At 41.3% G+C, this 24,772-nt stretch overlaps 2 protein-coding genes and 1 long non-coding RNA gene across 3 annotated transcripts in view; 2 read left to right on the top strand and 1 right to left on the bottom strand.

Moving 5' to 3' along the window:
• Nucleotides 1-18,263, top strand: part of LOC134285259 (uncharacterized) — a 45,688-nt gene extending 27,425 nt beyond the window's left edge. The window contains exon 2 of the long non-coding RNA XR_009996252.1: nt 12,109-18,263. This is a non-coding gene — a long non-coding RNA (uncharacterized LOC134285259). The remainder of the gene's footprint in view (nt 1-12,108) is intronic.
• Nucleotides 8,535-21,871, bottom strand: LOC109431645 (peptidyl-prolyl cis-trans isomerase). The gene is made up of 3 exons (XM_062845755.1): nt 21,730-21,871; nt 18,229-18,474; nt 8,535-9,591 (listed from the first exon to the last, which is right to left on the bottom strand). Exons 2-3 carry the CDS (start codon nt 18,424-18,426, stop codon nt 9,166-9,168), a joined length of 624 nt encoding a protein of 207 aa, XP_062701739.1. The 5' UTR covers nt 18,427-18,474; nt 21,730-21,871; the 3' UTR covers nt 8,535-9,165.
• A 451-nt stretch (nt 21,872-22,322) lies between these two features.
• On the top strand, nt 22,323-24,506 carry LOC134285257 (cell division cycle and apoptosis regulator protein 1-like; the record flags this gene model as incomplete). The annotated part of the gene is given in 4 exon segments (XM_062845753.1): nt 22,323-22,672; nt 23,132-23,688; nt 23,762-23,949; nt 24,011-24,506. Coding segments are annotated over 4 exon segments (1,356 nt in total), but the record flags the coding sequence as incomplete, so codon positions are not given.
• Between the last annotated feature and the right edge of the window lie 266 nt (nt 24,507-24,772).

Raw genomic sequence — 24,772 nt, 5'->3', positions numbered from 1 at the left:
GGTGGCATAAGCAATAAGCATCATATCGTTATTAAATTCAAATACAAACCTTATTTTAGGTCCAAAAGTTATGTCAAATATCGTGGAATAATCCGGATACTATGTCTAGTACCGTAAAGTTGCCCTTGATCAAATATTGCTCAAAAAACTGAATTCAGTTCTCATTATTGTGTTCTTCATTACAGTGGTTTAATGTAGACTCATATGCACAATTTCAATGTTATTATGAGCAGGGGCGTACAATTTCGTTTCAATGATACACTTTCATGCAACATTTGAATGAGTCACTTCAAGTGTTTCATACATTTTTCTAATGACTCGGTCGTTAAAAAAAACTTTTCCACTCATCGTAGCACTCGGTAGTCTCCCACCCGGTCGCATTGCTTGTGCTTCACCCGTCGAAGCATTAGTGTCTCACTGGTGCGCGCTAGTCTCTTAATGGTTACGGGCGCCGGTTAATTGGATTTAAGTGGTCGAATTTGTTATCCTCTTTCATAAAACATAATTATCATTCTATTGGCGTGCACCACTTTTAAAAAATGTGGTTTAAATAGTGTTTTTAGCATGTTGAAGTATTTCAATGACTCATAAATGAAACGAAAATCCAAGTGTATCATCCCATGTTTCATACACACTTGTTTCTGTAGCAGCAACGAACGAGTGTGTTGCTGGGTGAGAGATGAAGCATCACAGCAGTCCGTTCGCATGGGAAACGATTTGCTACAGTCGTCGTACGTCATGTTTTCCTTTCGAAATTGCACGACCCTGATTATGAGGCCCATAACAAAGTTACCTTGTTTTTATTCTGTGACTAAAGTAAAATACGATTTAATTCTGACCTTGTGAACATTTACTCCGACAGAATTTAGTTTGTGTACTTTTTCCTCAAAATAGAAATATTTTGCAATCCTCGAGTGCTTTTGATAGCTTTCCTAATAACATTCAAATAATTTTCTATTGAAGTGGGAGCTTTGAAATTAAACGGACACGGATAAGTTTCGGGAATAACGACCACACTGGTCGGAGTCTAGTCAAGAACTGATTGTTAGTAAAATATAACAACTATGATTGTCAAAGGTTTGCCTACTATGTCAACACTTTAATATTTTCTTTTCAGAGAAGGCCGACTTGCTCAGCAATCATGACTAATGTGTTTATTATAGGACTCGTTACAGAGGCATACTTGATATAAGAGAGGAAGAGATTTCTGGTGTTCTTCCTCTTCCTAGAAAAAAAAAACATATTCTAAAAACTTAGAAAAGGTTTTTCAAATGCTTTATAGTGTTCTGTTTGCCGATTTATGGCTAGTACGCTGATCGCAAGAAATTTCTTGGCCTATCTCGATGCGTGGAAAATTCAGGCAAGGAATCGCTCAAGAAATAATAAAAATTCCCGGATGCGGATCAGGTGAGTTCTTGGTAGTTGTGGACAGGGCCGGATTTAAGGGGGGGCCAGGGGGGCCATGGCCCCGGGTCCCCACATTTCAGGGGCCCCCACAAAATGTTACTTCAAATGGGAACCGAAAAAAGTAGTGCCAGAAACATCTTGATTTAATTTTCAACACAAGTACTTCTACTCTCAAGATGTGTGTGAAATATTAGGGGGTTCACTAAACAGCGTAAACCGATTAAACTGTTTAAACGTCGTGATCACCAAGGCAATCATGAAACATTTCATATAAGCAGAAAATCATGGCTTGCGCAGCAATTTAATTTGTATAGTGAGTACCCCTATTGTGCTTCAAATTAGAAAGAAGCATATATCTGCCTTTTAATAAAATTTCCAGAGAGTTGTTAGGATTTTTAAGGTTTTAGTTGATCACTTTTGTGAATTGCACAAGTTATTTTACCGAAAATACATGAGAAAATCTTCACCTGAATTCTGGATGAAATCTTAATCGCTATGGAATAGAGAGTCGAAAAGTTTCTGCTGAAAATTTGTGTTAATTTCCGTCGAAAATTATCGGTGTTATTTTTAAAAATTTGCTTCATAGTTCTTTGAAGATTTGCAAGTGTTTCTATCAGAACATAGAAAAGCTTTTAAAATTGTAGAGTTTGATTTCGCTTACCAAACTTATAAATTATACAAATCGTACCCCAGAATTGTTGTAATATTTCTTTAAAGGAACTAGCAAGAATTTTAGGTCGGATTTAGGCGGATATCTGATCCGGTTTTCTTCAATATGATTAAATCCATGACGATTTTTTCTGCCTTGCTTGAATGTGTAATTTAAGGCAAAATCTTAACACATCCATAGGTTCCTTATGAAAATTGCAGTAGATATTTGTGGAGAAATTCTTGAAAGATTCTAAAATATTTAAAGCTTTCCAAACAATTTTTGTTTAAATTTGGAAAAATTCGTCCGCCAAAGATTATTATGAAATTTCACTTATAATTCTATTCAAAGTAAAACAGAAATTCCATCAGGAACTCCTGATGGATTTCCGATGAAATTTCTTCAGCAGCTTTTTGTGGAATTTCCGCTAAAACTACCAGGGTATCGCGCCACTTGGGCGGTGGCTTCTATATTCGTCTGTTTTCCACTATAACTCAGTCAATTTTGAACAATTTGACTTGAAATGTTGTACACGGGTAGATACTATACCTATCTCACCACATTCCAAAAGTTGTGTCATTTGGATCAAATTTGACTGAGTTATAGTGGAAAACAGACGAATATATAAGCCACCTCCTAAGTGGCGCGATTCCCCACTTTGGATTTTTTGTCTCTTGAAGTTTCACAAGGAGTTCTTAACAATTATTCAGCGTTCACCAGAAACTTCTCTCGAAGTCGCGTTGTTATTGCTTAAGTTCCACAAAAAAAAGAAACCTGGTAATCGGTCAGCAACTCTATAGATTTCATCAATGATTCCGCAAGAAATTCTATTTGGAGGTTTTGCAATAACATCTCCAAAAATAGCGTTATAAATTTTATCTGAAATTTATCAAAAATGTCTCCTATAAAATCTATTTTTATATGTATTTCTTAAAGGACTTTCTCATGAATTTCGTCTTGATCAATGGAATCTAATACTCTCGGATAAAGCGTTGTTTACTTCATAAAATCGGCCAAATTTCTTCAATAACAACCCTAATTATTGGATGAATTTTCCATATTTTCTGGATTTTTCTACAATGAAAAAAAAATCCTCTAATAAGAGGGCCCCCACCGAGGCCCCCACAATTCTGTGGCCCCGGGCCCCTACATTTGTAAATCCGGCCCTGGTTGTGGACATTTATTCTCGGTTTTTGTCAGTCGTTGAAATGCGCCGCACAAACGCTGAATGCACTAACGCAGCGCTGTGTGACATTTTCAAGCGTTGGGGTTTTCCACGAATCATCCAGAGCGACAACGGTACCTTCTAGACCTGTGTTTTTACGATTATCTTAGTCAAATGTTTAGAAATCGGATTCCAAATCCGTACCGCCGTCGTCTTTGTCGTCATCTCGATTTTAGTCGTTAACATAAAAATCGATCGCAGCAACCTGGTTGCTTTTATGTAGTTCTTGTATGTGGCATTGAAATAAATCTTTCTCTTTGCGTCCAGTCTTGTAGTAGTAAAGACGTGTTTTTCATTTGCTCCCGAACCTGGTTCAGACTCTGCTAGTCCTCGAACAGGTTATTGGCCCGGCACGTGTGACCCGCCGAATTGAGAAGCAGAAGCCGTTCCTGAAAATACAGCTCAGGTTAGAAGTTCCCTGTTTTCCGGAAGCTGTCTGAAGATGGAGTGGGCACGGATCGTGAAGCTGACGAACACGAACTACGAAGCGTGGTGCTTTTCGATGCAAGCACTGCTACGACGCGAGCAAATGTGGAAGTATGTCGACCCCGGAACTCCCCCGAATCCTGTGACGAACGCGTGGCTTGAAGGAAACGAACGAGCGCTGGCCACGATCCAATTGACGGTGGATGAAAGCCAGTACGGGCTGATTCGAGGTAAAACCACGGCGAGGGATACTTGGGCGGCATTGAAGGACCATCACTAGAAGGCATCACTGGGACAGAAGGTAACGTTGCTGAAGCAGATTACGAACCAGAATTACGAATGCGGTGAGGACATGGAGACATATCTGGCGGATATCGAGAAGTTGTACGTCCGGCTTGAGAACTCTGGCTTCGAAATGAGAGAGTGCCTCAAGGTCGCGTTAATTTTGCGGGGGTTGCCGGATTCGTTTAATCCGCTGACCACGGCTTTGGAGGCCCGGGACGAGGAGGAGTTGACTCTCGAGTTGGTAAAAGTGAAGCTCATCGATGAAGCGGAAAAGCAGCGGAAGCAAAGAAGCAGTTCCGACGAACAAGTGCTCCGGACAAGTGGAACCACGCGTCGGAAGGGTGTGACGTGTTATTTTTGCGGACAGGAAGGGCACTTGAAGCGAAACTGCAAAGCGTTCCTGGAAGAAATAGGTGAGAAAAATAATAGTGAGGTTAAAACAGTGCGCGAAAATGAACACCATTCGTTCACGTTTATGGTTAGGAGCGGTGCGCGTGACGCGGACACGTGGGTGATTGATTCCGGCGCGTCGTCGCACATAGCAAAAAACCGTGAAGCGTTTTCGAAGTTGGACACAAGTGTTTGCCCGGTGATTTCGACCGCGAGTGGGAAAAAGGTCCGCACCGGTGGCATCGGTGATTGTACGATTGAGTGCGTAGACGGTAAAAATCAGAAAGTTTCGGTTACATTAACGGACGTTCTTTATGCTCCTACTCTGAAGGAAAATTTGATTTCGGTTTCGAAACTCTGGACGAACATTTGAAAAGGGCCTATCTGCTTTTTGTAAACAAACATGTTTCTGTCTCTGCAGGGCCCATCTGCATCCACCCACGCACATCAACACCCTTAACAGATAGCTTGAAGAACACTCTTTCTGATAAGGGTGTTGATGTGCGTGGGTGGATGCAGATGGGCCATACAGAGACAAAAACATGTTTGTTTACGCAAAGCAGATAGGCCCTTTTCAAATGTTCGTCCAGAACTTGCGAAGAAAAATGTTAGAACAGATTTTGATGCGCATCAGTGTCGGTTGATTTTCGGCGGTGATGTTATTATGTTTCCAGTTCAAAACCGAATTAGCGACATTTTTTCTTTGACTTCCGCTGCTTTTGCCTTGCGTTAAACACAATGTCGGAAGTGGGGCGCTGTATTGTACACCTGGTGCTCTATACAGCGCCCCACTTCCGACATTGTGTTTAACGCAAGGCAAAAGCAGCGGAAGTCGAAGAAAAAATGTCGCTAATTCGGTTTTGAACTGGAAACATAATATCGCGAGCGCTGATAATGTTGGCGGGTTGTATGTTATGCACGTGGTGAAAGAGCGTGCGATGTTGATGGGAGCCGAGGGTCAGGCTGCTCAGAAACGCCGCCGTACACACTCAGTTGAGCTCGGCTAATTTCCATTCTTTTGCCGAGATTCGCACAGCCGAGCGCTCGGAAATCGCATTTTAACTGAGATATCAGCAAAAATTTAAGTTTATTCATAGCAGCACCCATGGGTACCGCTGGCAATAAACATTAAACGTCAAGCGTTTAGCCGAGATTTCAGCAGATGAACTTTAACCGAGATTTGCACAGCCGATCTCGGCATTCTGTTTTAAGTGTGTAAGCATCGTCGATGAAAGATTCACAGCCAAGGGGTCATCAGCAGCGAGGAGGTGACAGAAAACGCGATGGTGAAGCATTCGATTTCTGGTGGTCAGAATGATGACGAATCGGAAGACATCTTTTATGACTGTGATCCAACTACGGAGACAGTTGATGTTGAGGAGGAGTGTTGGAGGTGGCACACCCTAGTGCAACATCAACGTGGTGGCGATGGCGATGGCATGCGTGACGATGCGGTTGCTAATGGCAACATAGGTTTGAATTTTAGTCGTTAACATAAAAATCGATCGCAGCAACCTGGTTGCTTTTATGTAGTTCTTGTATGTGGCATTGAAATAAATCTTTCTCTTTGCGTCCAGTCTTGTAGTAGTAAAGACGTGTTTTTCATTTGCTCCCGAACCTGGTTCAGACTCTGCTAGTCCTCGAACATTGAGCACTCTCGAGACGAACTTGTTGACTTCAATTTACGTGTCCAGGACATCCAGCAGAAATATCACCAAAAACTTCAGGCGAATTACGCGAGAATGAAGACGAATTCCGGCACCCCGATGGGAATAAGGCAAACTCTCATAACAATAGGGTCCTAAAATTAAAGACGAAATCTCGCTTACACTCAGAAAAAAATCTATACTAAATAGTATACATCCCACACTATTTCACTATTCGCCTGGTTGACCCCAAGCTAAGTTTAAATGCAGATCATACTGGCTCAGTATAACTTTGACTTACACGTAATCCAGTATAAGATTGACATACCTAGGCTAGTTTAACTCTGAATTAATGTTATTTTGCGTAGAAATTGTTCTTGTTTTTATTTTTGTAATAACCTAACCAAAATAAAACAAAATTAAAGATTACGACCAATAATTTATTCATTCGTATTTAAAACAACACAGATGCTTGGAGATGGCCAACAGCACAAATTAAAATCGATCTTACTGGTTCATCACTATCATCCAATCGTGCTCCGAGTAATGGACTTGTACTTCCATCCAGAATAAGATTCTGGCACTTGACGGGCAAACAGTACCAACAGTCGGTGACACTCTGAAGGGTTCCTGGTGGAAATAGTACTCACACGGTTCCAAAAATCTTCCACTATGCTGTCCAGATTGTCACACTTCAGCACGATCCACCGGTTGCACACTTTCCACATCCTGGTTTGCGGGATCAAATTTCCGGAACAGGCCGGATCATGCACAAATACGATTTCGATGCAGGGATTCCATTGTAGTTTCTGAAACGAAGTTCAATGTTCTTAAAATTGGTTCAACCGGAAATGAGAAACCAACTTACCGTCAATCCGTTAATGGGTTTAAAGCTGGCAGGAACATTCCGTTTTTTTGTAGATTATCCGGGGACCAAAAAAACGCGCAAATAACACAACTGACATGGCCGATTTGTTTTTGAATACAATGAGAAAACTTATCCAGTATAAATCTGATTAAGTTTAAGTTTTAATTTAGAAAAGTATATTTGTTATACTACGCCTAGTGTAAATTATCAAAATGATAAAAACGGTTAAAATTTAAACTTACTACGATTTGTAATGATTTTGAGTGTATATTGAATAATACGATCAAGCATGGTATTCTAATCGAAATTGTATTTTACTCGAACTTGAAAAACAAAGGAATAATGAGAAAATTCGAAATAAGTAAAATGATAAATAGTTCAACTTCGACATTTGAGGTCTACCTTGTGTGACTGAGCTCGAAATTTTTCGCACTGGGATTTCAAAAATGTTCCTATCTGACATACACGGTGAAAAAAAATTACTCAAAGTATGTGTTATAAGCTAGGGACGAGACAAAAGGCTAAAAAAATAAAAATTATATATTTTCAACTACGGTTAATAAAAACGTCAAAAATTGAGTAAATATGTACTCTTGAACCATATATTGTGGTTCAAAACAAGAAACTCGATAGGACTTTAGGAGCCTATTGCAAATTATCCGTTTCTCAATTCGGACGGCCCTTATCTTTGTTAGGTGTGAGCATGCATAATAAAAAGAATTGACACAATTGGTGTTCAAATCGTCTATTTTTGGAATAGAACGAACTTGGGGGCTTGATAGGCTGAAGAAGAGTGCTGATACCCTTGGTTGGCAATATTGCTAAAAAGAAGCGGGTGGAATGTGTCAAATCAGACCAAACATTTCAATAGGTCCTATCTGCATTTGAGAGGCTCTCTTTGTTCACTTTCTCTTTCAATTACAGTAGACGTTCGCTCGGTGCAAATGCTTTAACTGCAATGCTTTTTAACTGCAAGTCCGCTAAGTGCAACAATTTTGCAGTTATCGCACCGCTATCCGTCAAAATGAAATGTCAACAGCGATGCGATGTTTTTCGCATGCACTTTTGTTGCAATGCGATGTTTTTCAAATGCACATTGGTTGCATTCTGCAGCAACTGACAGTAATGTGACGTCTGTCGGTCTGTCAGCTGTTGCAGTTATCGAATTTCATTCGGTAAGTGAAACGTAAACATGTTGCACTTATCGAACGTCTACTGCATTGCAATGTATACTATAATGTATATTATAATGGTACACTTTTCAACTAATTTTGCAGTACAAATCAAAAGACGATTGTGTTGACTACCGTTCTATACAAGGAGATAATCATTATTCAAATAAACAGCTCATTCTTGTTTACGGACGTATCCACTTTCGAACGTTTTTGGTTCGATCGAATCAGTAGGCCATTTGATTTTGCTGGCGTAAACGGGAATGCGAACGATTTTCGTTCGAAAGTCTATTCGATCGAAAACAAGAATGAGGGTGAAACGAAAGAGAGGGAAATGAAAGAGTCTCTCTTCTGCAGATAGGACCTTTAGACATGTTTGGCCTGAAATGTCCTATCATTATTTAAGCAAAATGTAGGTAAGAAATGCAGTTCTTTCCCCGTATCTATGAAAGGAAACCCAGAAAAGTTCGTTTTGTGTTTGACTCTTTATTGCTAAATCTTTACCATTTAGATGCTATTAGATCAATAGTTTTCACACACACTTGAGTAAAAATATTCAGAATTCTTTCTCAAAGGACAGTCTAAAATCTTACAACGCTCGATCTCCGGGAGAAGAAAAAGAAGTCGGTCGACAAATCTTGCGCGTAATCTTCTGGTTGGTTGTATTTAGTAGCGAAAAGTTCCTCTTCCGCATTTTTATTCCATTTTGGGTTTGGTTCGTGTGGGAGGAATGGCGGGGTGGGGTAAACAAACTCGGACTGGCGTTTAGTTATAAAAGTAGAACCGCGGCGGAACATTCCGCGACGGCCACCACATCGTGTTTATTTTTGGAACGTTCTTCAAGCTGGCAATTACAGTTTAATTTATTCGATTGTTACTTTAGCTCGCGCGGGCCTCAGGGAAACACAAAATGCATTTAGATTGTACAATTTGGTTTTAGTGTTCTTCGTGAGAGAAGCTGTTGTGTAATACAATTTCGAATTGTTTATTTGTAGTTTTTGTGTGAGAATGTTGAACATCAAGAAAACAGAAATGAGAAGCTGATTGAGTTACTTTTAAAGGAAAATCATAAAAAGACATAATGAAGAAATAAGAATTTACAATTGACCACAGTTAGCAACCACAATCTGCTTGGAGGTCTTGCCGGACTGGTTGCCGTAGGATTCGACCTTCCGGATGACGTCCATACCCTCGACGACGCTACCGAAGACGACGTGACGGTCATCCAGCCAGGAGGTCTTCACGGTGGTGATGAAGAACTGGGATCCGTTGGTGTTCGGGCCGGCGTTGGCCATCGACATGATTCCGGGGCCGGTGTGTCGCAGGATGAAGTTCTCATCCTCGAACTTGTTGCCGTAGATGGACTTGCCACCGGTGCCGTTGTGGTTCTGGAAGTCACCACCCTGGCACATGAAGTTCGGAATCACACGGTGGAAGGTGGAGCCCTTGTAGCCGAAGCCCTTCTCTCCGGTGCACAGAGCACGGAAGTTTTCGCAAGTCTTTGGAGTAACATCTGTGCGCAGCTGAAATGGGGAAAAAGGAACCAAAAGGTTGTGTTAAAGTACTGTTTCAAAATTTTAGAAGGCGAAATGAGTTTTGAAACAATAAAAGGCTATAAATCGATTGAGAGTAGTGTGCGGTAGTTCGGCAGCAGCAAAGCTTCGCGCGCTCGCTTTGCTAGATTTTTGCGATTTGTTTTTCTTCTTTGCGGGGCACCGACGACGGGACGCCAAGCAGTCAGTAGTGTGCGGTAGTTCGGCAGCAGCAAAGCTTCGCGCGCTCGCTTTGCTAGATTTTTGCTATTTGTTTTTCTTCTTTGCGGGGCACCGACGACGGAACGCCAAGCAGTCAGTAGTATCAGTGTGCGGTAGTTCGGCAGCAGCAAAGTTTCGCGCGCTCGCTTTGCTAGATTTTTGCGATTTGTTTCTCTTCTCTGCGGGGCACCGACGACGGGACGCCAAGCAGTCAGTAGTGTGCGGTAGTTCGGCAGCAGCAAAGTTTCGCGCGCTCGCTTTGCTAGATTTTTGCGATTTGTTTTTCTTCTTTACGGGGCACCGACGACGGGACGCCAAGCAGTCAGTAGTGTCAGTTTGCGGTAGTTCGGCAGCAGCAAAGTTTCGCGCGCTCGCTTTGCTAGATTTTTGCGATTTGTTTCTCTTCTCTGCGGGGCACCGACGACGGGAACCCAAGCAGTCAGTAGTGTGCGGTAGTTCGACAGCAGGAAAGTTTCGCGCGCTGGCTTTGTTAGATTTTTGCGATTTTTTTTTTCTCTTCTCTCTGCGGGGCTCCGACAACGGGACGAGTGTGCGCGCGCCGTGGTTGAGTCGGTTCCGAATTTTTCGCTTCCCTTCGGCGCTAGTTTCCAATACACTTTTAGTTGATAATAAATATTTTCTTTCAATTTGAACAAGTGAGTCGCGTTCAGTGTATTTCTGTGTGGAATAGACTAAAGGTTTCTGCTCCCTAGTGGAGTGGAGACGCGCGATAGAATTTTCTTTTTGGCTAGTTTTTGCGTCGAAAAGTGGTCGGTTCTTAACGGCGGTTTGTGTATATTGATCCATTGTCAAATCATATCACCAACCATAGGTGACTCCCAGACTGACAATGTACCTTACCCTACTAACAAAAAAAAAATCCTTCCCGAGACAAACGTGGAGATGCAGCGATTCGCGGTTTTTTTAACAACGTTTGTCTTACTAACATTCCCTTCCATCCTCGATGACCGTAAGGACGTGGCCGGCGCCGTTATTGACCTTATTAAAGTTGAGAGCTCTCGACCTGTGTACATTGAGAATAGTAAGCTAGTCCCAAGCCCTATTCATTGGTTCCTTGTGCAATTTCGATTGCTCTGGTCAATCACGGAGTAGCAACTACGAATTGTGCGGTCATCTATGCTCATGCTCATGCTCATGCTCAATAAAAGGCTATAAATCGATTGACTTGGTGGTTGAGTGGCTACTGTTTGTTTAACGTTGGCAATTATTCTTATTATTTTGTATTTAATGCTATACTCTGGCTTGTGAATCCGTCCCTGAATTTAATTAGCATTTGTAGCGCTCGAGCGCTAATCTCCCCTAGCACTGACATCAAAAAGCAGATCGTCTTGTATTCTTTATCATTTTTAATGATGTTTTTCGGTCGCCTTTTATTTGTGCGACGTTTCGGCCTACTCTTTTCTTTCAGCCATCTTAAGACAATTCAGATCACCGCAGCAACTTTCACCTCCTTTTCTGCTGGGCGATCACGTACCCGTTTTGTATTCTAGCCGGCAACGGTATGCCCCCTAAGGATTAGAAACTCCTACCAAACACAAACTATATATTGTATGTTAAGTGGGTGTGTTGTATGTGAAGTTTGCGATGCGTCTTTTGTGCATTTGTATGGATCTATTTTATTTTCATAGTAGTGTTCAACATGAGACGCAATACGAAATATAAAATAGCGCCTTTGTAGGGGTTTATTCCTAGTTATTCGTAGCATGCCGCCACATCGAAGTCACGATGCATTTATAGTGTTCTGCATATTTTTCATTGCCATCGCTAGAACCAGAAACGGGTTGAATAGGCCGAATAGGCCGTTTCTCTGCCTTCCAACTTCCAGCACAATGTAAATCAATCTATCGCCCACTCACCAATGTGTGAACCCACTACCAAAAACTATATCCAACATCCACATGAACTTGTACAGATGCAGTGAACTCTACGATTCGTTGACAACAACCGATCGCAATAATCACTTTCCTCCCCATTCCCAGATTGACTTTGTGTTAAGCAGCTCGTCAATGAGCCCGGGAGAGAAATGTTGCAGGTTGCTGAAAATCCAGCTAAACAACTGCCACAAAAGATTGCTGTAAAAACGGTGCTCTAGAAAATTTGAGCAATGTACTCCAAACACTTTGTCCTTAACTGCCAGGCTTACGTATAATTAATAAACTACAAACTTCAACCTACTAGTAGACCTATTATATGGTCAACCTGTCGATCAATCGCTTAATAGTTTTACGCCATGAGCAAACGAATGCATCTTTGTCATTCCTTAAGGACAAGGTATTTGGAGTACATTGCTCAAAATTTCTAGAGCACCGTTTTTTAGAACCGTTGAACGGATTTGGATTAAAATGCATCACGCTGTTGACAACCACTGAACAAATAGCGTGATGCATTATCATACACATCCGTTCAACGGTTCTAAAAAACGGTGCTCTAGAAATTTTGAGCTATGTACTCCAAATACCTTGTCCTTAAATCCTGTCAATTGGGTTTTAAAATTAAGAAAAATTCAATGATTTTTTGTTTTTAAACAAAAGAACACCTTTTTCTGAGCCGCTGTGATTTTTTTTCAGATTTTTTGAACTTCAAATTGGTTTTTAAATAGGTTCCCGGGCTCCAAAATTGATGAGAATTTGGATTTCGGCTCAGTTTGGCATGCAGATTCAAAATATGGAATTATCTCAACACCACTAAAGAAGCCAATTGTTTGTTGCAAGGGCTCGATGTACACATTTTTTACCCTCTAGCGGTGATGGCCAACCTAGCCATAGAGATGAGCTTAGAGAATACATTTTAAGAGTTAGGTAATTTTCCATTTGACTCCAACACTACCAAGTAAAAAGTAGTGGAAACAGGCAAAGATGACGAAGTACATCGCCGCTCCCCTGATACCGGTCGAAAACGACGGTGCAGTGCGAATACATGCCCCAGTCTTCCGCATAGGTGCCCACTGTTGGTGTGCAGCAGCACTGCTGCGTTGGTATACTCCCTGAAGCAAATGAAGATGATATTGCATTTGCCATGTGATATTTGTGGCAAATCGAGTACGCCGCCATCTCTACCACATGCATACACATACAGACAATAAAATAGAGCCCGAAGCCAACACGTTATTCGATTTCAATCTTTTCTGTTGAAATGAATTGAAGATCAAAATTAGAACAAAGTTGCAAAACCTTGTATAAAAATATCCACTCGCGAAATGCGCGTTGTATTTTCCATTTTTACTAGGTTTTCTGCCGAAAGTATACCTATAGGATTGCCAAAAGATCTCCGAAAAAGTCCTCTGCTGTGTTTCCATCAGCGCTGAAAATGTCAATTCGACATATAGAAATTCAACCACATCCATCCTAAGAATATGGTACAGTCGGAACCCGCTCGTTGAGCCACAACCTCCACCCAACCAACGAATTCGATTCGCTAGTTGGGTGAAGTGACAGCAGCACAAGGGGCGTGCGCATTGTTTTTTTTTAATCATTTTTAGGTTGGAAGCAAAAAGCAAAATTTTTCAATTTGTTTCACATTTAGAGCAAAACTGATTCGTTTTGCAAGATACATATATGGCCAATGCGAGAAATAATTATTTTCACCCATTTTTAGTCGGTGAAGTGAAAATATAGATGTTTATGAAACCACCCGGACCAAAAGCAAGCACAAAACGCTTTCAATGATCGACAAAATAAAGATTACCGATGTTTTGCATTTATTTCGAAGTAATTGTACATATTCTTTTTTTTAAAGAAATATGAAATAGAAATTCTTTTCGATTATCATTAAGTTTATGAAACCAAAAACTCATTAGCTCGCCCCTCGGAATTACAAATTGGTTGTCATTTTCAGTATGACATTGAATTATGACATCCAGGTACTTTTTAGTTGGCTGACAGTTCAACTAACGGGGCCCCAACTAAAAAGTCACCCAACTATTAAGCCCCCAACCAGCGAGTCATGACTGTATATGAAAAACTTGTGCGGCTTGTACAAGAAAGTCATGAAAAAACCGCTCTTTTTCGAATATTTAAGGAAAATTTCACGGACTTCCTTAGAAAAAATGCCAATTGATATTCACCATAAATATCATTGGCATTTTTCGAAGGTAATCCATGACATTTATCTTAAATATTCGACAAGATGTGGTTTTTTGTGACTTTCTTTTAGAACTGGTCCAGCCTATACCATATTCTCAGGTTGAGCTTCTAGAATGAGCAGGATGTGGTTGAATTTAGATATGGCGAAATGACATTTTCAGCTCTGCATATGACACACACTTAATACTTGGAGCTGTTACGCAGTAAACAGAAAAGCGCGCCTACCTGTAGAAATTCATAGAGGAATCCGCGGACTTTGGAGGTATTTCTAAGGAAGAATCACTCGAGAAACCTAAAAAGTTTTAAGAATAACTGGAGAAATCCTTGCTGAAATTTCAGTATAGAAACACAGGAAGAATTAGTGGAGGAATTAAAGGACGAAACCCTACAGGAATTCCTGATGGAATTCCGTAAGCAATTTCTGTAGAAACTTCTAGTGGAGCTCTCGGATAAATCCCTTGATTAATTTTTGAAGCAAGCCCTATTGCAATCTCCGGAAAAACCCCTAGAGGAATTTCTTGAGAATGTCCTGGAATAACTCCTTGAATATTTATTCGAAAGAATTCTTAATGAATCTCTGAAGAAATCCATGTTAGGATTGCAATTGAAATTCCAGGGGAAATCCACGCGGGAAATGCCTGAAAAAGTTCTGAGGGAATATCAGTAGCAATTCCTGAAGGAAGCTCAGGAGAAAGAGCTTCACAAATATGCACTATCATGAATTTCAGAAGATTTCACAAGGGAGCATCCATTAAGTACGTCACGCTAAAATTGGGAACTTTTAAACCTCCCCCCTTCCCCTTCGTACGAGTTTTTACTATACCTAATACATAGCTTGTCACACTTTCGCACCCTCCTCCTCCCCCCTATGACCGTGACGTACTTAATGGATGATCACCAAGTGAAATTGCTTAACAAAAGATATTCCTGTAGAAATACCACGAGGAAATCCTGGAGAAATCCCCAGATCAAATTTTTCGACCACCTAGAGATCCCTAGAGATTTTTTTTATTTTTAATCACTTAACCTAATTTACAGGTCTATTGTCTACTTGGGCACTACGTGAGCGATTTCAATTGACAGCTGTACCTACAGTATTGAACAGAGCCTACATATATTCTATTATACTTTATCGAACTGGTTGCCTTTCTGCTGCTTTCACTTTTCTACTCTACAAGGTAGAATGATGAGCACAAGGATGATAGGTTGCCGTTGTTCCTTTCCAGTCCGATTGGGGGTCCATTATGAGTAGCAATTCACCGATGTCCAGGTATCCGGGTTCGTTTGAGCCATGGGGCTCAGAAGAGGGTCAGTGTCAGCCGCTCTCGGTGAAGAGCAACAACTGACGAAAAATTGCAAGTGCCGGGGCTGGGAATCAAACCCATGACCATCCGCATATGAAGCGAACGTGTGACCAACTACGCCACGGGCCCCGGCAACCCCTAGAGATATCCCCGTAGAAATTTCTGGAAGAGTTCCCGGTATAATTTCGGAAGGAATCCTGAGAGGAAACCCCCTAGATATACATTCCTGGAAGAATCCACTAAGTAACTCCAGAAGGAATTGTTTTTTTTTCAAATTAAAAAAAAAAGTTTCAATTGTTTGGTTTTATACGAAAGAGCCACTGATTTTTTTTTTCAGATTTTTAGAACCTTATTTTGGTACCGTAAAAAGGGGTATCATTGATCGGCTTGACCCACCTCATGATATGTTCAAACATTTTTGATTGAATGAGTTTCTACTCACGAATGGTATTTCGTAAACTGCTATCATTTAGCTACTAAGACATGGAATTCATGAAAATTTAATTTCCTAATCATTGAAATAAATCAATGCTGGCGTTCTATTCGAGTAGATCCTATCAATATAGGAATCATAGCAAACATATGGCCTATTCAAATCTAACGCCAGAGTGTTTCCTGAACTGCCGTGAATCGCATATCTGTCCCATTTGCATAGGAAATCCAGCAAAGATGGGACTCACGGCAGTGAACTGTGCTTCATAACGCAATGAGATACATTGTCAAAAATTCATGCATACCTAGGTTAGAAATCACTGTACAACTTCAACATGATACCCTAGAATTAGATTTAATAAACGAAACTTTTATGAAAGTGAAGTTTTTCAATAAAATATACGATTTATTGAAAATAGGCGCTCAATTTCTTAAGCCATTGCCTACCTGTAGGCGTTATTCGCGGTTTAAAAGGATTTTAATCCTAAAATAAGCCAAAAAGTACATAACTTATAAGAATTTTACCAACATATTTGAAATCAGAGGCCCCAAATTTAGTAAGTAAGGGTACTTTCAATACAAAAGAACATTGATCACTGACATAATCAATGATACCCCAAATCAACAAAATCAAAAATTAAATTGCCTATTTTAACATATGTATTTTAAAGTTTCACAATATTTTTTTTGAGAAGCTTAACACACTCAAAAATATAAAACGTAGAACGTTTGCTTTGACAAGAAAGTTATTCAAGTTCGAAAATTTTAATCAAAGTTACCCCGGATTACGGTACCTAAGTTTCAAAAAGATTTTTGGAAATCACCTTTTGACAGCTGGGCAACTACTTGACAGCTCTGCCCAGTTCCAGTACAAAATGCGACGAGGGGTAATTCGACAAATCGCTCCCATACAAACTTCGAATTGATTTTTGAATAGGCTCCCGGGCACCAAAATTCATAAAAATTTTGATTTTGGCTCAGTTTGGCATGCAGATTCATAAAATGGAATTATCGCAATACTGCTAGAAAAGCCAATTCCTAAAACTGAAATTGACCGCCATTCAATATTGGCTGAAAAACAGGCTCTGAGGCCGATACTTAGCAGACCTGATATGAAGTCTAGTCTGGTATGAAATTAACTGAATTATAACGAAAAACTGTCCAAAATAGTCTCCTGCCCTAATGGGGCACCCTTTCAGCGCTTTCAGCAGTCAGTCATATATAAACTAATTATCAACTACCCATTGAATGATTAAATCAAGCTCGAACACCTGCCCAGGCCGACACACCTAGAAGTGAGATCAGGTCGGCTCAGAAGTCTATCCGTATATCAGCTAAAAGGAAAGTTACCGGTACAAATACACTCACACATCTACTCGCTGCTTTGCGCACGTACACAACTTTCGAAGTAACTGTATCGAACGAAAAATTGTGTACCGAGGGTCGGCTCGCATGATGAACCGGAATCCAACGCACACATACGTGGATGTAACGAACAGAAAAAGAGCCTAATAAGAAGCTCCAAGTCCGTGACCGGCGACCTGCTTCAGTGTCGTCCCCTCGCCATGGACAAATACTCCTCCGGACGACGATTCCCCTCGATCGTAGATTCCTCGAGAGGGGGCAATGCGGTCATTTGATATGTAAATCAATAAAGCAACTTGATAGCAAATATCACCGAGGTAATTGCACCACAGCAAGCACTGCATTTTTTATCAATCAAATTTTCCACCGTCTGTGCTAGCAAGGAGTGTGACAAGCTCATTATCGTCAGTAGGCGTTGCCTGATCCAAATCACACGAACCGGACAACAATAAATGCCGTGTTTTTTCGTCCCAGTAGGCTACTCCGGCGGGCCACGGCTGATGATTTCATCCTTCACACCACTGCCGGGTGCGATTCAGCCCACATATGCAGCAGGCGGCGCACTAAGGGGTGCTTTGGCCAATCTAACTGGCCAAAAAACATTTTTCGAAGTCGCTCGTATTGCGAAAAGTTGACATGAATATATTCGTTGTGTTCGTAAATTGAACAATTTTAGGCTGAGGTTTGTTTCAGAGCATAGTTTTCTAACTACCGAGACAATTACATGAAAAACCAATTCATGAGTGTAATTTTCGATAGTTATTTTACATTTGTACCGAATTTCTATTGATAATATGGAGGTCATGCGAATTGCATCCAAACGTCATTTGTTTCCATGCTAATTGCTCAATTTTGGCCAGATAGGCTTGCCAAACGTCCCTTAGTGCGACGGAAAAAAAACTCATCTTGTGAGCAAATTATCGATTTTCTCCGCTCCCTCGAATAAGGCCACTTTGATACGATGGAAATGACCTTCAAAACGAGCAGTTGGTTATCTATCACCGCCATGAAACGGCAACCGTAATCAGCGGTGATGACACTAGCCATTTTCGCCGGTGAAGCCAAATTTTATTCTAGAACGCCCCATTTCATCAGAGGCGAGCTATCAAACCACCGCCACCCAGTCGTCACTGGAATCCGGTTGAACTTTTTTTTTCACCACTCATCATTTTCACCCGGAGCATAAGAAAAATTCCACTTACCTCAATAACGACACGGCCCAGCGGGGCGTTATCGGCAGTTAGGTCGAAAAAGCAACGCGGCAAACCCATGGCTTTTTTGGCGTAATTACACACTTGCTGCACTAGCAGAGATCCTCCAGAAACACCTCCAGAAAACGACGGTTTACTACGTGCAAGTCCCACAAACGCTCCGGTACGAGTGATGAAGGCTAATGCCATGGCGGAAGTAGCTTGCCGTGTTGAGCGCCGAGTCGGGAAACGCAAAGTCTGCAACGAACGAATGAACACCGGTGGTGAACTTTTTTGTGTGTGGGGAGAATGGGGCTAAGTAAGGTATGTCTCAATACTTCAAGAATTTTCGATAGTTTATTTTATATTTCTATATTTTTGGTGTTCGATTTGAATGTGTCGTATGTTTGCTGTGATTCCTTTGCAGATTCGACCTATTCAAATCGAACTCCAGATTTAAGCCCAGTTTGAGCAGTGCCGACACCTTCTCAAACGTCAGATTTTCGGTGAGAGTAAGCAGGCCAGCATAAATTCGTGCAGTGGACCATAGAGGTTTAATTCAAATATTGCTGATAGACTAATTTCAAGACCTCAATGTACCAAAGAAAACCATTAAATTTTCTGTGTCCAGTCCGGTACCCAATACAGTCGGAACCCACTCGTTGAGCCACAACCTCCACCCAACCAACGAATTCGATTCGCTAGTTGGGTGAAGTGACAGCAGCACAAGGGGCGTGCGCATTGTTTTTTTTTAATCATTTTTAGGTTGGAAGCAAAAAGCAAAATTTTTCAATTTGTTTCACATTTAGAGCAAAACTGATTCGTTTTGCAAGATACATATATGGCCAATGCGAGAAATAATTATTTTCACCCATTTTTAGTCGGTGAAGTGAAAATATAGATGTTTATGAAACCACCCGGACCAAAAGCAAGCACAAAACGCTTTCAATGATCGACAAAATAAAGATTACCGATGTTTTGCATTTATTTCGAAGTAATTGTACATATTCTTTTTTTTAAAGAAATATGAAATAGAAATTCTTTTCGATTATCATTAAAGTTTAAGAAACCAAAAACTCATTAGCTCGCCCCTCGGAATTACAAATTGGTTGTCATTTTCAGTTTGACATTGAATTATGACATCCAGGTACTTTTTAGTTAGCTGACAGTTCAACTAACGGGGCCCCAACTAAAAAGTCACCCAACTATTAAGCCCCCAACCAGCGAGTCATGACTGTAATATTCATTAGTTTTGTGTTATTTGGGTTCTTTAGGGGTATCCAGATTATTTCATAATACGATTCTCCGCCCAAAAGTTAATTGAAATCCAAAATTTCATAATTTTTGGAGTCCGGGAACTATTTTTAAAATGCATTCAAAGTTTGTATGGGGAAAATTTTTTGTTCGGGTCGAACTGTCATTTAATCGATTGAACTGTCATTCTATCCACAAAAATTAAAACTGTACAGGCCCGATTCGTTCGTTGGGTCACGACTGCGTCCCGATTAGCGAATCGTGTTCGTTCGTTGGGTCAACTGACAACTGATCAAAATGCTCTAGACACACGCAAGTGACGAGAAATACGTCACGAAACACTCACATACTTGCACAAACGTTCTGTATATAGGAGCTGCGATGCGACGGCGGTCAGACGTCAAACTCGTTTTGACATCGATTTTGACATTGACAGTGCTTTTTAGTTGGGTTTTGCCCCAACCAGCGAACATTCAACCATCGAGACAGCCCATCTAACGAGCCGCCAATGAACGAATCGGGACTGTATTGGAATCTAATAAAATCTAGTTATATTCAGAAAAATGATCTCTTTTGATTAGGCTATACAAAAAAGCAATATTTCATTCACTAAACAACCCAAATGTATAGCGTGTTTTACCATAGACTAATTTCGTGTTCCGATATTACAGTAAAGACTAAACGCAGACAAACAACATAAATTACGTAATGGGTACCGAGGATTGTTCACAATCTGCGAACTTAACTGCGGAAAAAATCGCGGCCATGACGCGTAACACTTCTGTTTCAATTGAAGAATTAAAATTAATTTTCGCTTCAACTTGACAGTTCGATTATTATTTTCTTGAGAACTGTCAAGTTTAAGTGGCAAACTGTCGAATTTAAGCAAAAATTAATTTTAACTCGTCAATTGGAACAGACCCTTAGAACAAATTATACTGAAAATCGTCGTCACGAAATCGTATTCGCCCAATGCTAATCATACCGTATTTGGGGCCGATTCAAATTTGACACCACTTCCGAAGTTAGGTCCGACGCATGGATTTTGGAGAAAAATCCAACTTCGCTAGTCGAAAATACCATCAGCTGGATTGATAATAACAGATCCGTCATGACCTGAATGGGTTAAAGAAATTGGATGAATTCATTGTGCTGTCAGCATGTTGCTCATCAAATTATTGCTGACTGCACCCCAAATTGGACTGACACAATAGTGTGCACACACCTTCAAAGTGTGATTATAGCGGGGATACGTCGGATCGAATTGGGGTCTTCGGTGCACTTATTCCTTGTAAATGGAGGAATAAGTGCACCGAAGACGTCGAGACGATCCGAGCCAAATGTGCACTTTTATCACACTTTTTAGGCGTACCAAAAAAGTGTGATAGTCCAATTTGAGATGTAGTCTGCAATAATAAAATGTAGAGTGACTGGAAGGAATGTCAAAATTGGAACAGCGATCATCTGTCAAATCCATACAAATTCCCGTTCCAAACGAGCAGAAGACCTGTCAAAATTGGAACATGACGCCACTCTCCCTTCCAGTCACTCTAATAATACACTCAGCGAAAAAAACTAGCGAAATTCATCGAAATACCTTATGAAAATTTGCTATAACTAATTCTTATGGATGACATAAGAATACCTTATGAAAATTTATCGTGCTTGCTATGACAAATTTCATAAGATAGACTTATGAAAAGAACAAAAAAATCTCAAAATGATGCAGACTGGATTCGATCCATGAACGTCGGGATCACCGAGCCCGTGTTTTATCCTCACGGCTACCGACGCTTGAGTATTCCATGTTGCTAAACATGAATAAAAGCCAAGCTGTGAGACGATTTTACGTCATAGAGTGGCCTTATGAAATTCATCCGAATCATTATGAATTGTTTAAAGGCCGTTTCATAAGTTGAGCCTTATGGAAATCTTAAGGTTATTTGGCTGAGTGTATGTACCTAATCCATTGATTAAATAACATACTTTCAGAGGAATCACGCAGCGTCACAAAACCCCTGTTGATTAACAAAAATGTGCATTTTATTTTAGCTAAGCAATTTAGAAATTATATTGTACAAAGTGTTGATTTCGAAGACCATTTATGTATGTCATAATCGAGGTCATAATAATATTATAAGAACTGCTGCACTCCTAATATATCTCTATTGATATTATTGTTTTCCTTTTCTCGGCACATTTCTCACCGAGTTTTTCACAATTTTCTTGTAAAATATGAACGCATAAAACTTCAAATACCTTCTCTTAAAACTGCTCTAAACAGTCGGTGACGTATTCAATACAAAAACTCAACAAAAAACCAGCAAAAACTGTACACTTTTGGATGGGATTTAAAGTCGACCGCTTCGCAACACAACACGCACGATTACGTAACCGCGGCATTGAAAGGGCGCTTCGTTGGTGGACCGCGTGCTGGTGCAACGCATGCCGGTGACCGAGTTCACCACCGCCACCAGTGAACACTTAACGGATAAAACGCAAACTTTGACAGCTGCCTAGTTCATTTAGCGCTGGAATGAATTTTGTTGTTGGTAGACGGCTTTCAAGGATTTCGCTTGAAAACTTAAAAAAATAGACCTCATATGGAATGCTAATGCTTTGTTACTGAAAAAATACGCCTTTTAACCGAATACACATATTGATGTGCAATTTTTACGCGTAGTTTCCCAAAAAAATGTAGTTCAAAGCTGTGGATTCATTTTTTGTTTATGTTTACTTTTGCCGGGTTGCGTTCCATTTTCCACAAGTTTCTTGACGATGATGCATTCATCCTCGTCATCAGCTTGTGATTCATTCGTTCTGCTGTCAAACCAAAGAAAAAAAAAATAAAAATCATTTTTCAAGCCGTGTCGTACCGCGTTAGGAGTGTCGCTTGGCGTAGAATATAAATTTTCATCAAAAGTGCTTAAAAATCCGTTTAAAACAATCATAAACAGCAGTTTCCGAGTGCAAGGATTGTGGCGAAAGTGCTGGTGTGATCAAAAAAGTGTATTTTGTGGGGAATTTTCCGGTCGGAAAGGTTACGTTTTTCGCATCACTCGCCGTCGCTGAGGTGAAAAATCCAAGATGGCTTTCAACCAGAAAAATCCTCCATGGCAGCGCAATGCCGGGCAAAGTATCGCCGGGATGCAAACGATTGTCAGTTTCCCCCAGGCGCAGCCGGTGTTCAACCAGGGCATGGGTAAGTTTTTTTTGTGGATAAACATTACAAATTTGATGTTCGTGAAATGTCGACTTGTTGAACAACAACAACAACAAATTACAAATTACAATTGAACTGGAGGAGATACCTACCCGGTATAGGGTGCGGGAATATTTGACCCGAAGGTTCTATTTTGATCACACGCGTGAATTTCTAGTCTCCGCCAGGAAAGCGTTAATTCGTTTTTTCAACAAATTTGTATATGTAGTGTTTTAATTAAAAGAAATTTCAGGAGTATTGACTGAAGGTCCTTCGAAAAGTTCTCAAGTATTCTCATTACATCACAAATGTACATCCTCCTAATGTACTAAATTGTTGCTTCCTTGACCTGATATAAGGTACTCACCAACAGGTTATCGTTAAGAATAAATAAACAAATTACAAATTACAAAAACATTTCGGATTCATAAACATTCTTATTTGGTGCCTTTTTCGTAGGGCTTCAACAGCAACAAAACCTGTCTCTGATTCCGCAAATGGGTCTGCAGCAGCAGCAGATCTACTCGCAGGCCGTGCAATATCCGACGTCTCGTCCGATCAACACGCTCGCTTTCCAGAACCAACCGCAAGCCCAGCAGTCCGCCCAGGTCAGCCAGGGTTCGTCGAAGTTCAACCCGAATCAACGGGTCTTTAGTGGAACCGGTCATGTTACCAAGGTCCAGAACGATTTCGGTTTCATCGACGAGGAAGTGTTCTTCCACAAGAACGTTTGCAAGGGAATGTTCCCGAAGGTTGGCGATCGCGTCCTGGTCGAAGCGGCATACAACCAAAACATGCCCTTCAAGTGGAACGCCACCAGGGTGCAGGTGCTGCAGTCGGCTTCCTCTAGCTCGGCCGGGAACAGCAGTTCCTCCAGGCATGCCTCGAACTACGGTTCGAGCCAAACGTCCAACGCTGATCGTTCGGGACGAAGCCGCTATTCTCCGCGAAAGTCGTCGCCGGATCGCCACGGACATCGTTCGTCGAACCGGGACTCCCGCCATCGTGATGGCGATGTAAGTATTAAGTTGATACTACCCCTCTCAGGTATTTGTCTATATGATACGAAATAACAACATTTTTCTCTAGGATGATGACCGTCGACGCCGTCGCGATGATCGCGATAATGATCGACATCGCGAGAAGCGAGATCGTAGCTCGGAAAGGGATCGTCGCGATCGTGAGAGAAGCCCCGTCCGGAAGCTGTCTCCGAAGCGCAGGAAGGTTCGTCCGATTCCTCGCTATATGGTCCAAATGCCGAAACAACTGTTGACTCTGTAAGTATCAAGTTCGCCCAAATGTTTGGCATGATTATAACTTTGATCAATTAATTCACAGCAAAGGCGTTGACATTCTTGAGCTGCGTCGTCGCTATCACACGTTGTACATTCCCTCGGATTTCTTCTCGTCCGAGGTTCGCTGGGTAGATGCTTTCCCACCAAACGCTCCATTCTCGATTCGCAAACCGTGTGCTTTCCATGTGATGCACAAGGATGTGGAACCGCTGCACCCGAACGATGTCAATCTGGAACCGGCAGATGCCGACTACCTCTACAGCGCCAAGGTGATGCTGATGGGCACACCTCCGCTGTCCGATTTCTATCAGAAGTGCTTCACCACCACGGAGGACCGGGAACGTCACGATGAGGACCCGGATCACGTCCATCCGACCCGGTTGATCAATTTTCTCGTGGGCATTCGCGGCAAGAACGAAACGATGGCCATCGGAGGACCGTGGTCGCCGTCCCTGGATGGGGAGAACCCGCACTCGAATCCGAATGTGCTCATCAAGACCGCCATCCGGACGTGCAAAGGACTGACCGGAATCGATCTATCCAACTGCACTCGCTGGTAAGTGTCCGCTTCGGGTGTGCTGTGGCACACTCTGGCTAAGTTTAAGGTTTTCTTCTACTTGTTTTTATTTATCGTGAGAGGTGTGCTTCCGGATGAATTATGCGAAGAGGCTCGTGTATGCTATAGATTATAGAAAATGTTATTCCAATTACAGTCATGACCAGTGGGTCACCAATCGATCAACTTTTCAGCTCAAACCGACATTCGGTTCTTCAGATTTGTGCTCTTGAAAATTCGAGATGTGGC

The sequence above is a fragment of the Aedes albopictus genome, chromosome 1, assembly GCF_035046485.1.
Source record: "Aedes albopictus strain Foshan chromosome 1, AalbF5, whole genome shotgun sequence".
Taxonomy (NCBI): domain Eukaryota; kingdom Metazoa; phylum Arthropoda; class Insecta; order Diptera; family Culicidae; genus Aedes; species Aedes albopictus.
The sequence above is the reverse complement of the archived record's forward strand: the minus strand, read 5'-3'. Positions and strand labels throughout refer to the sequence as shown.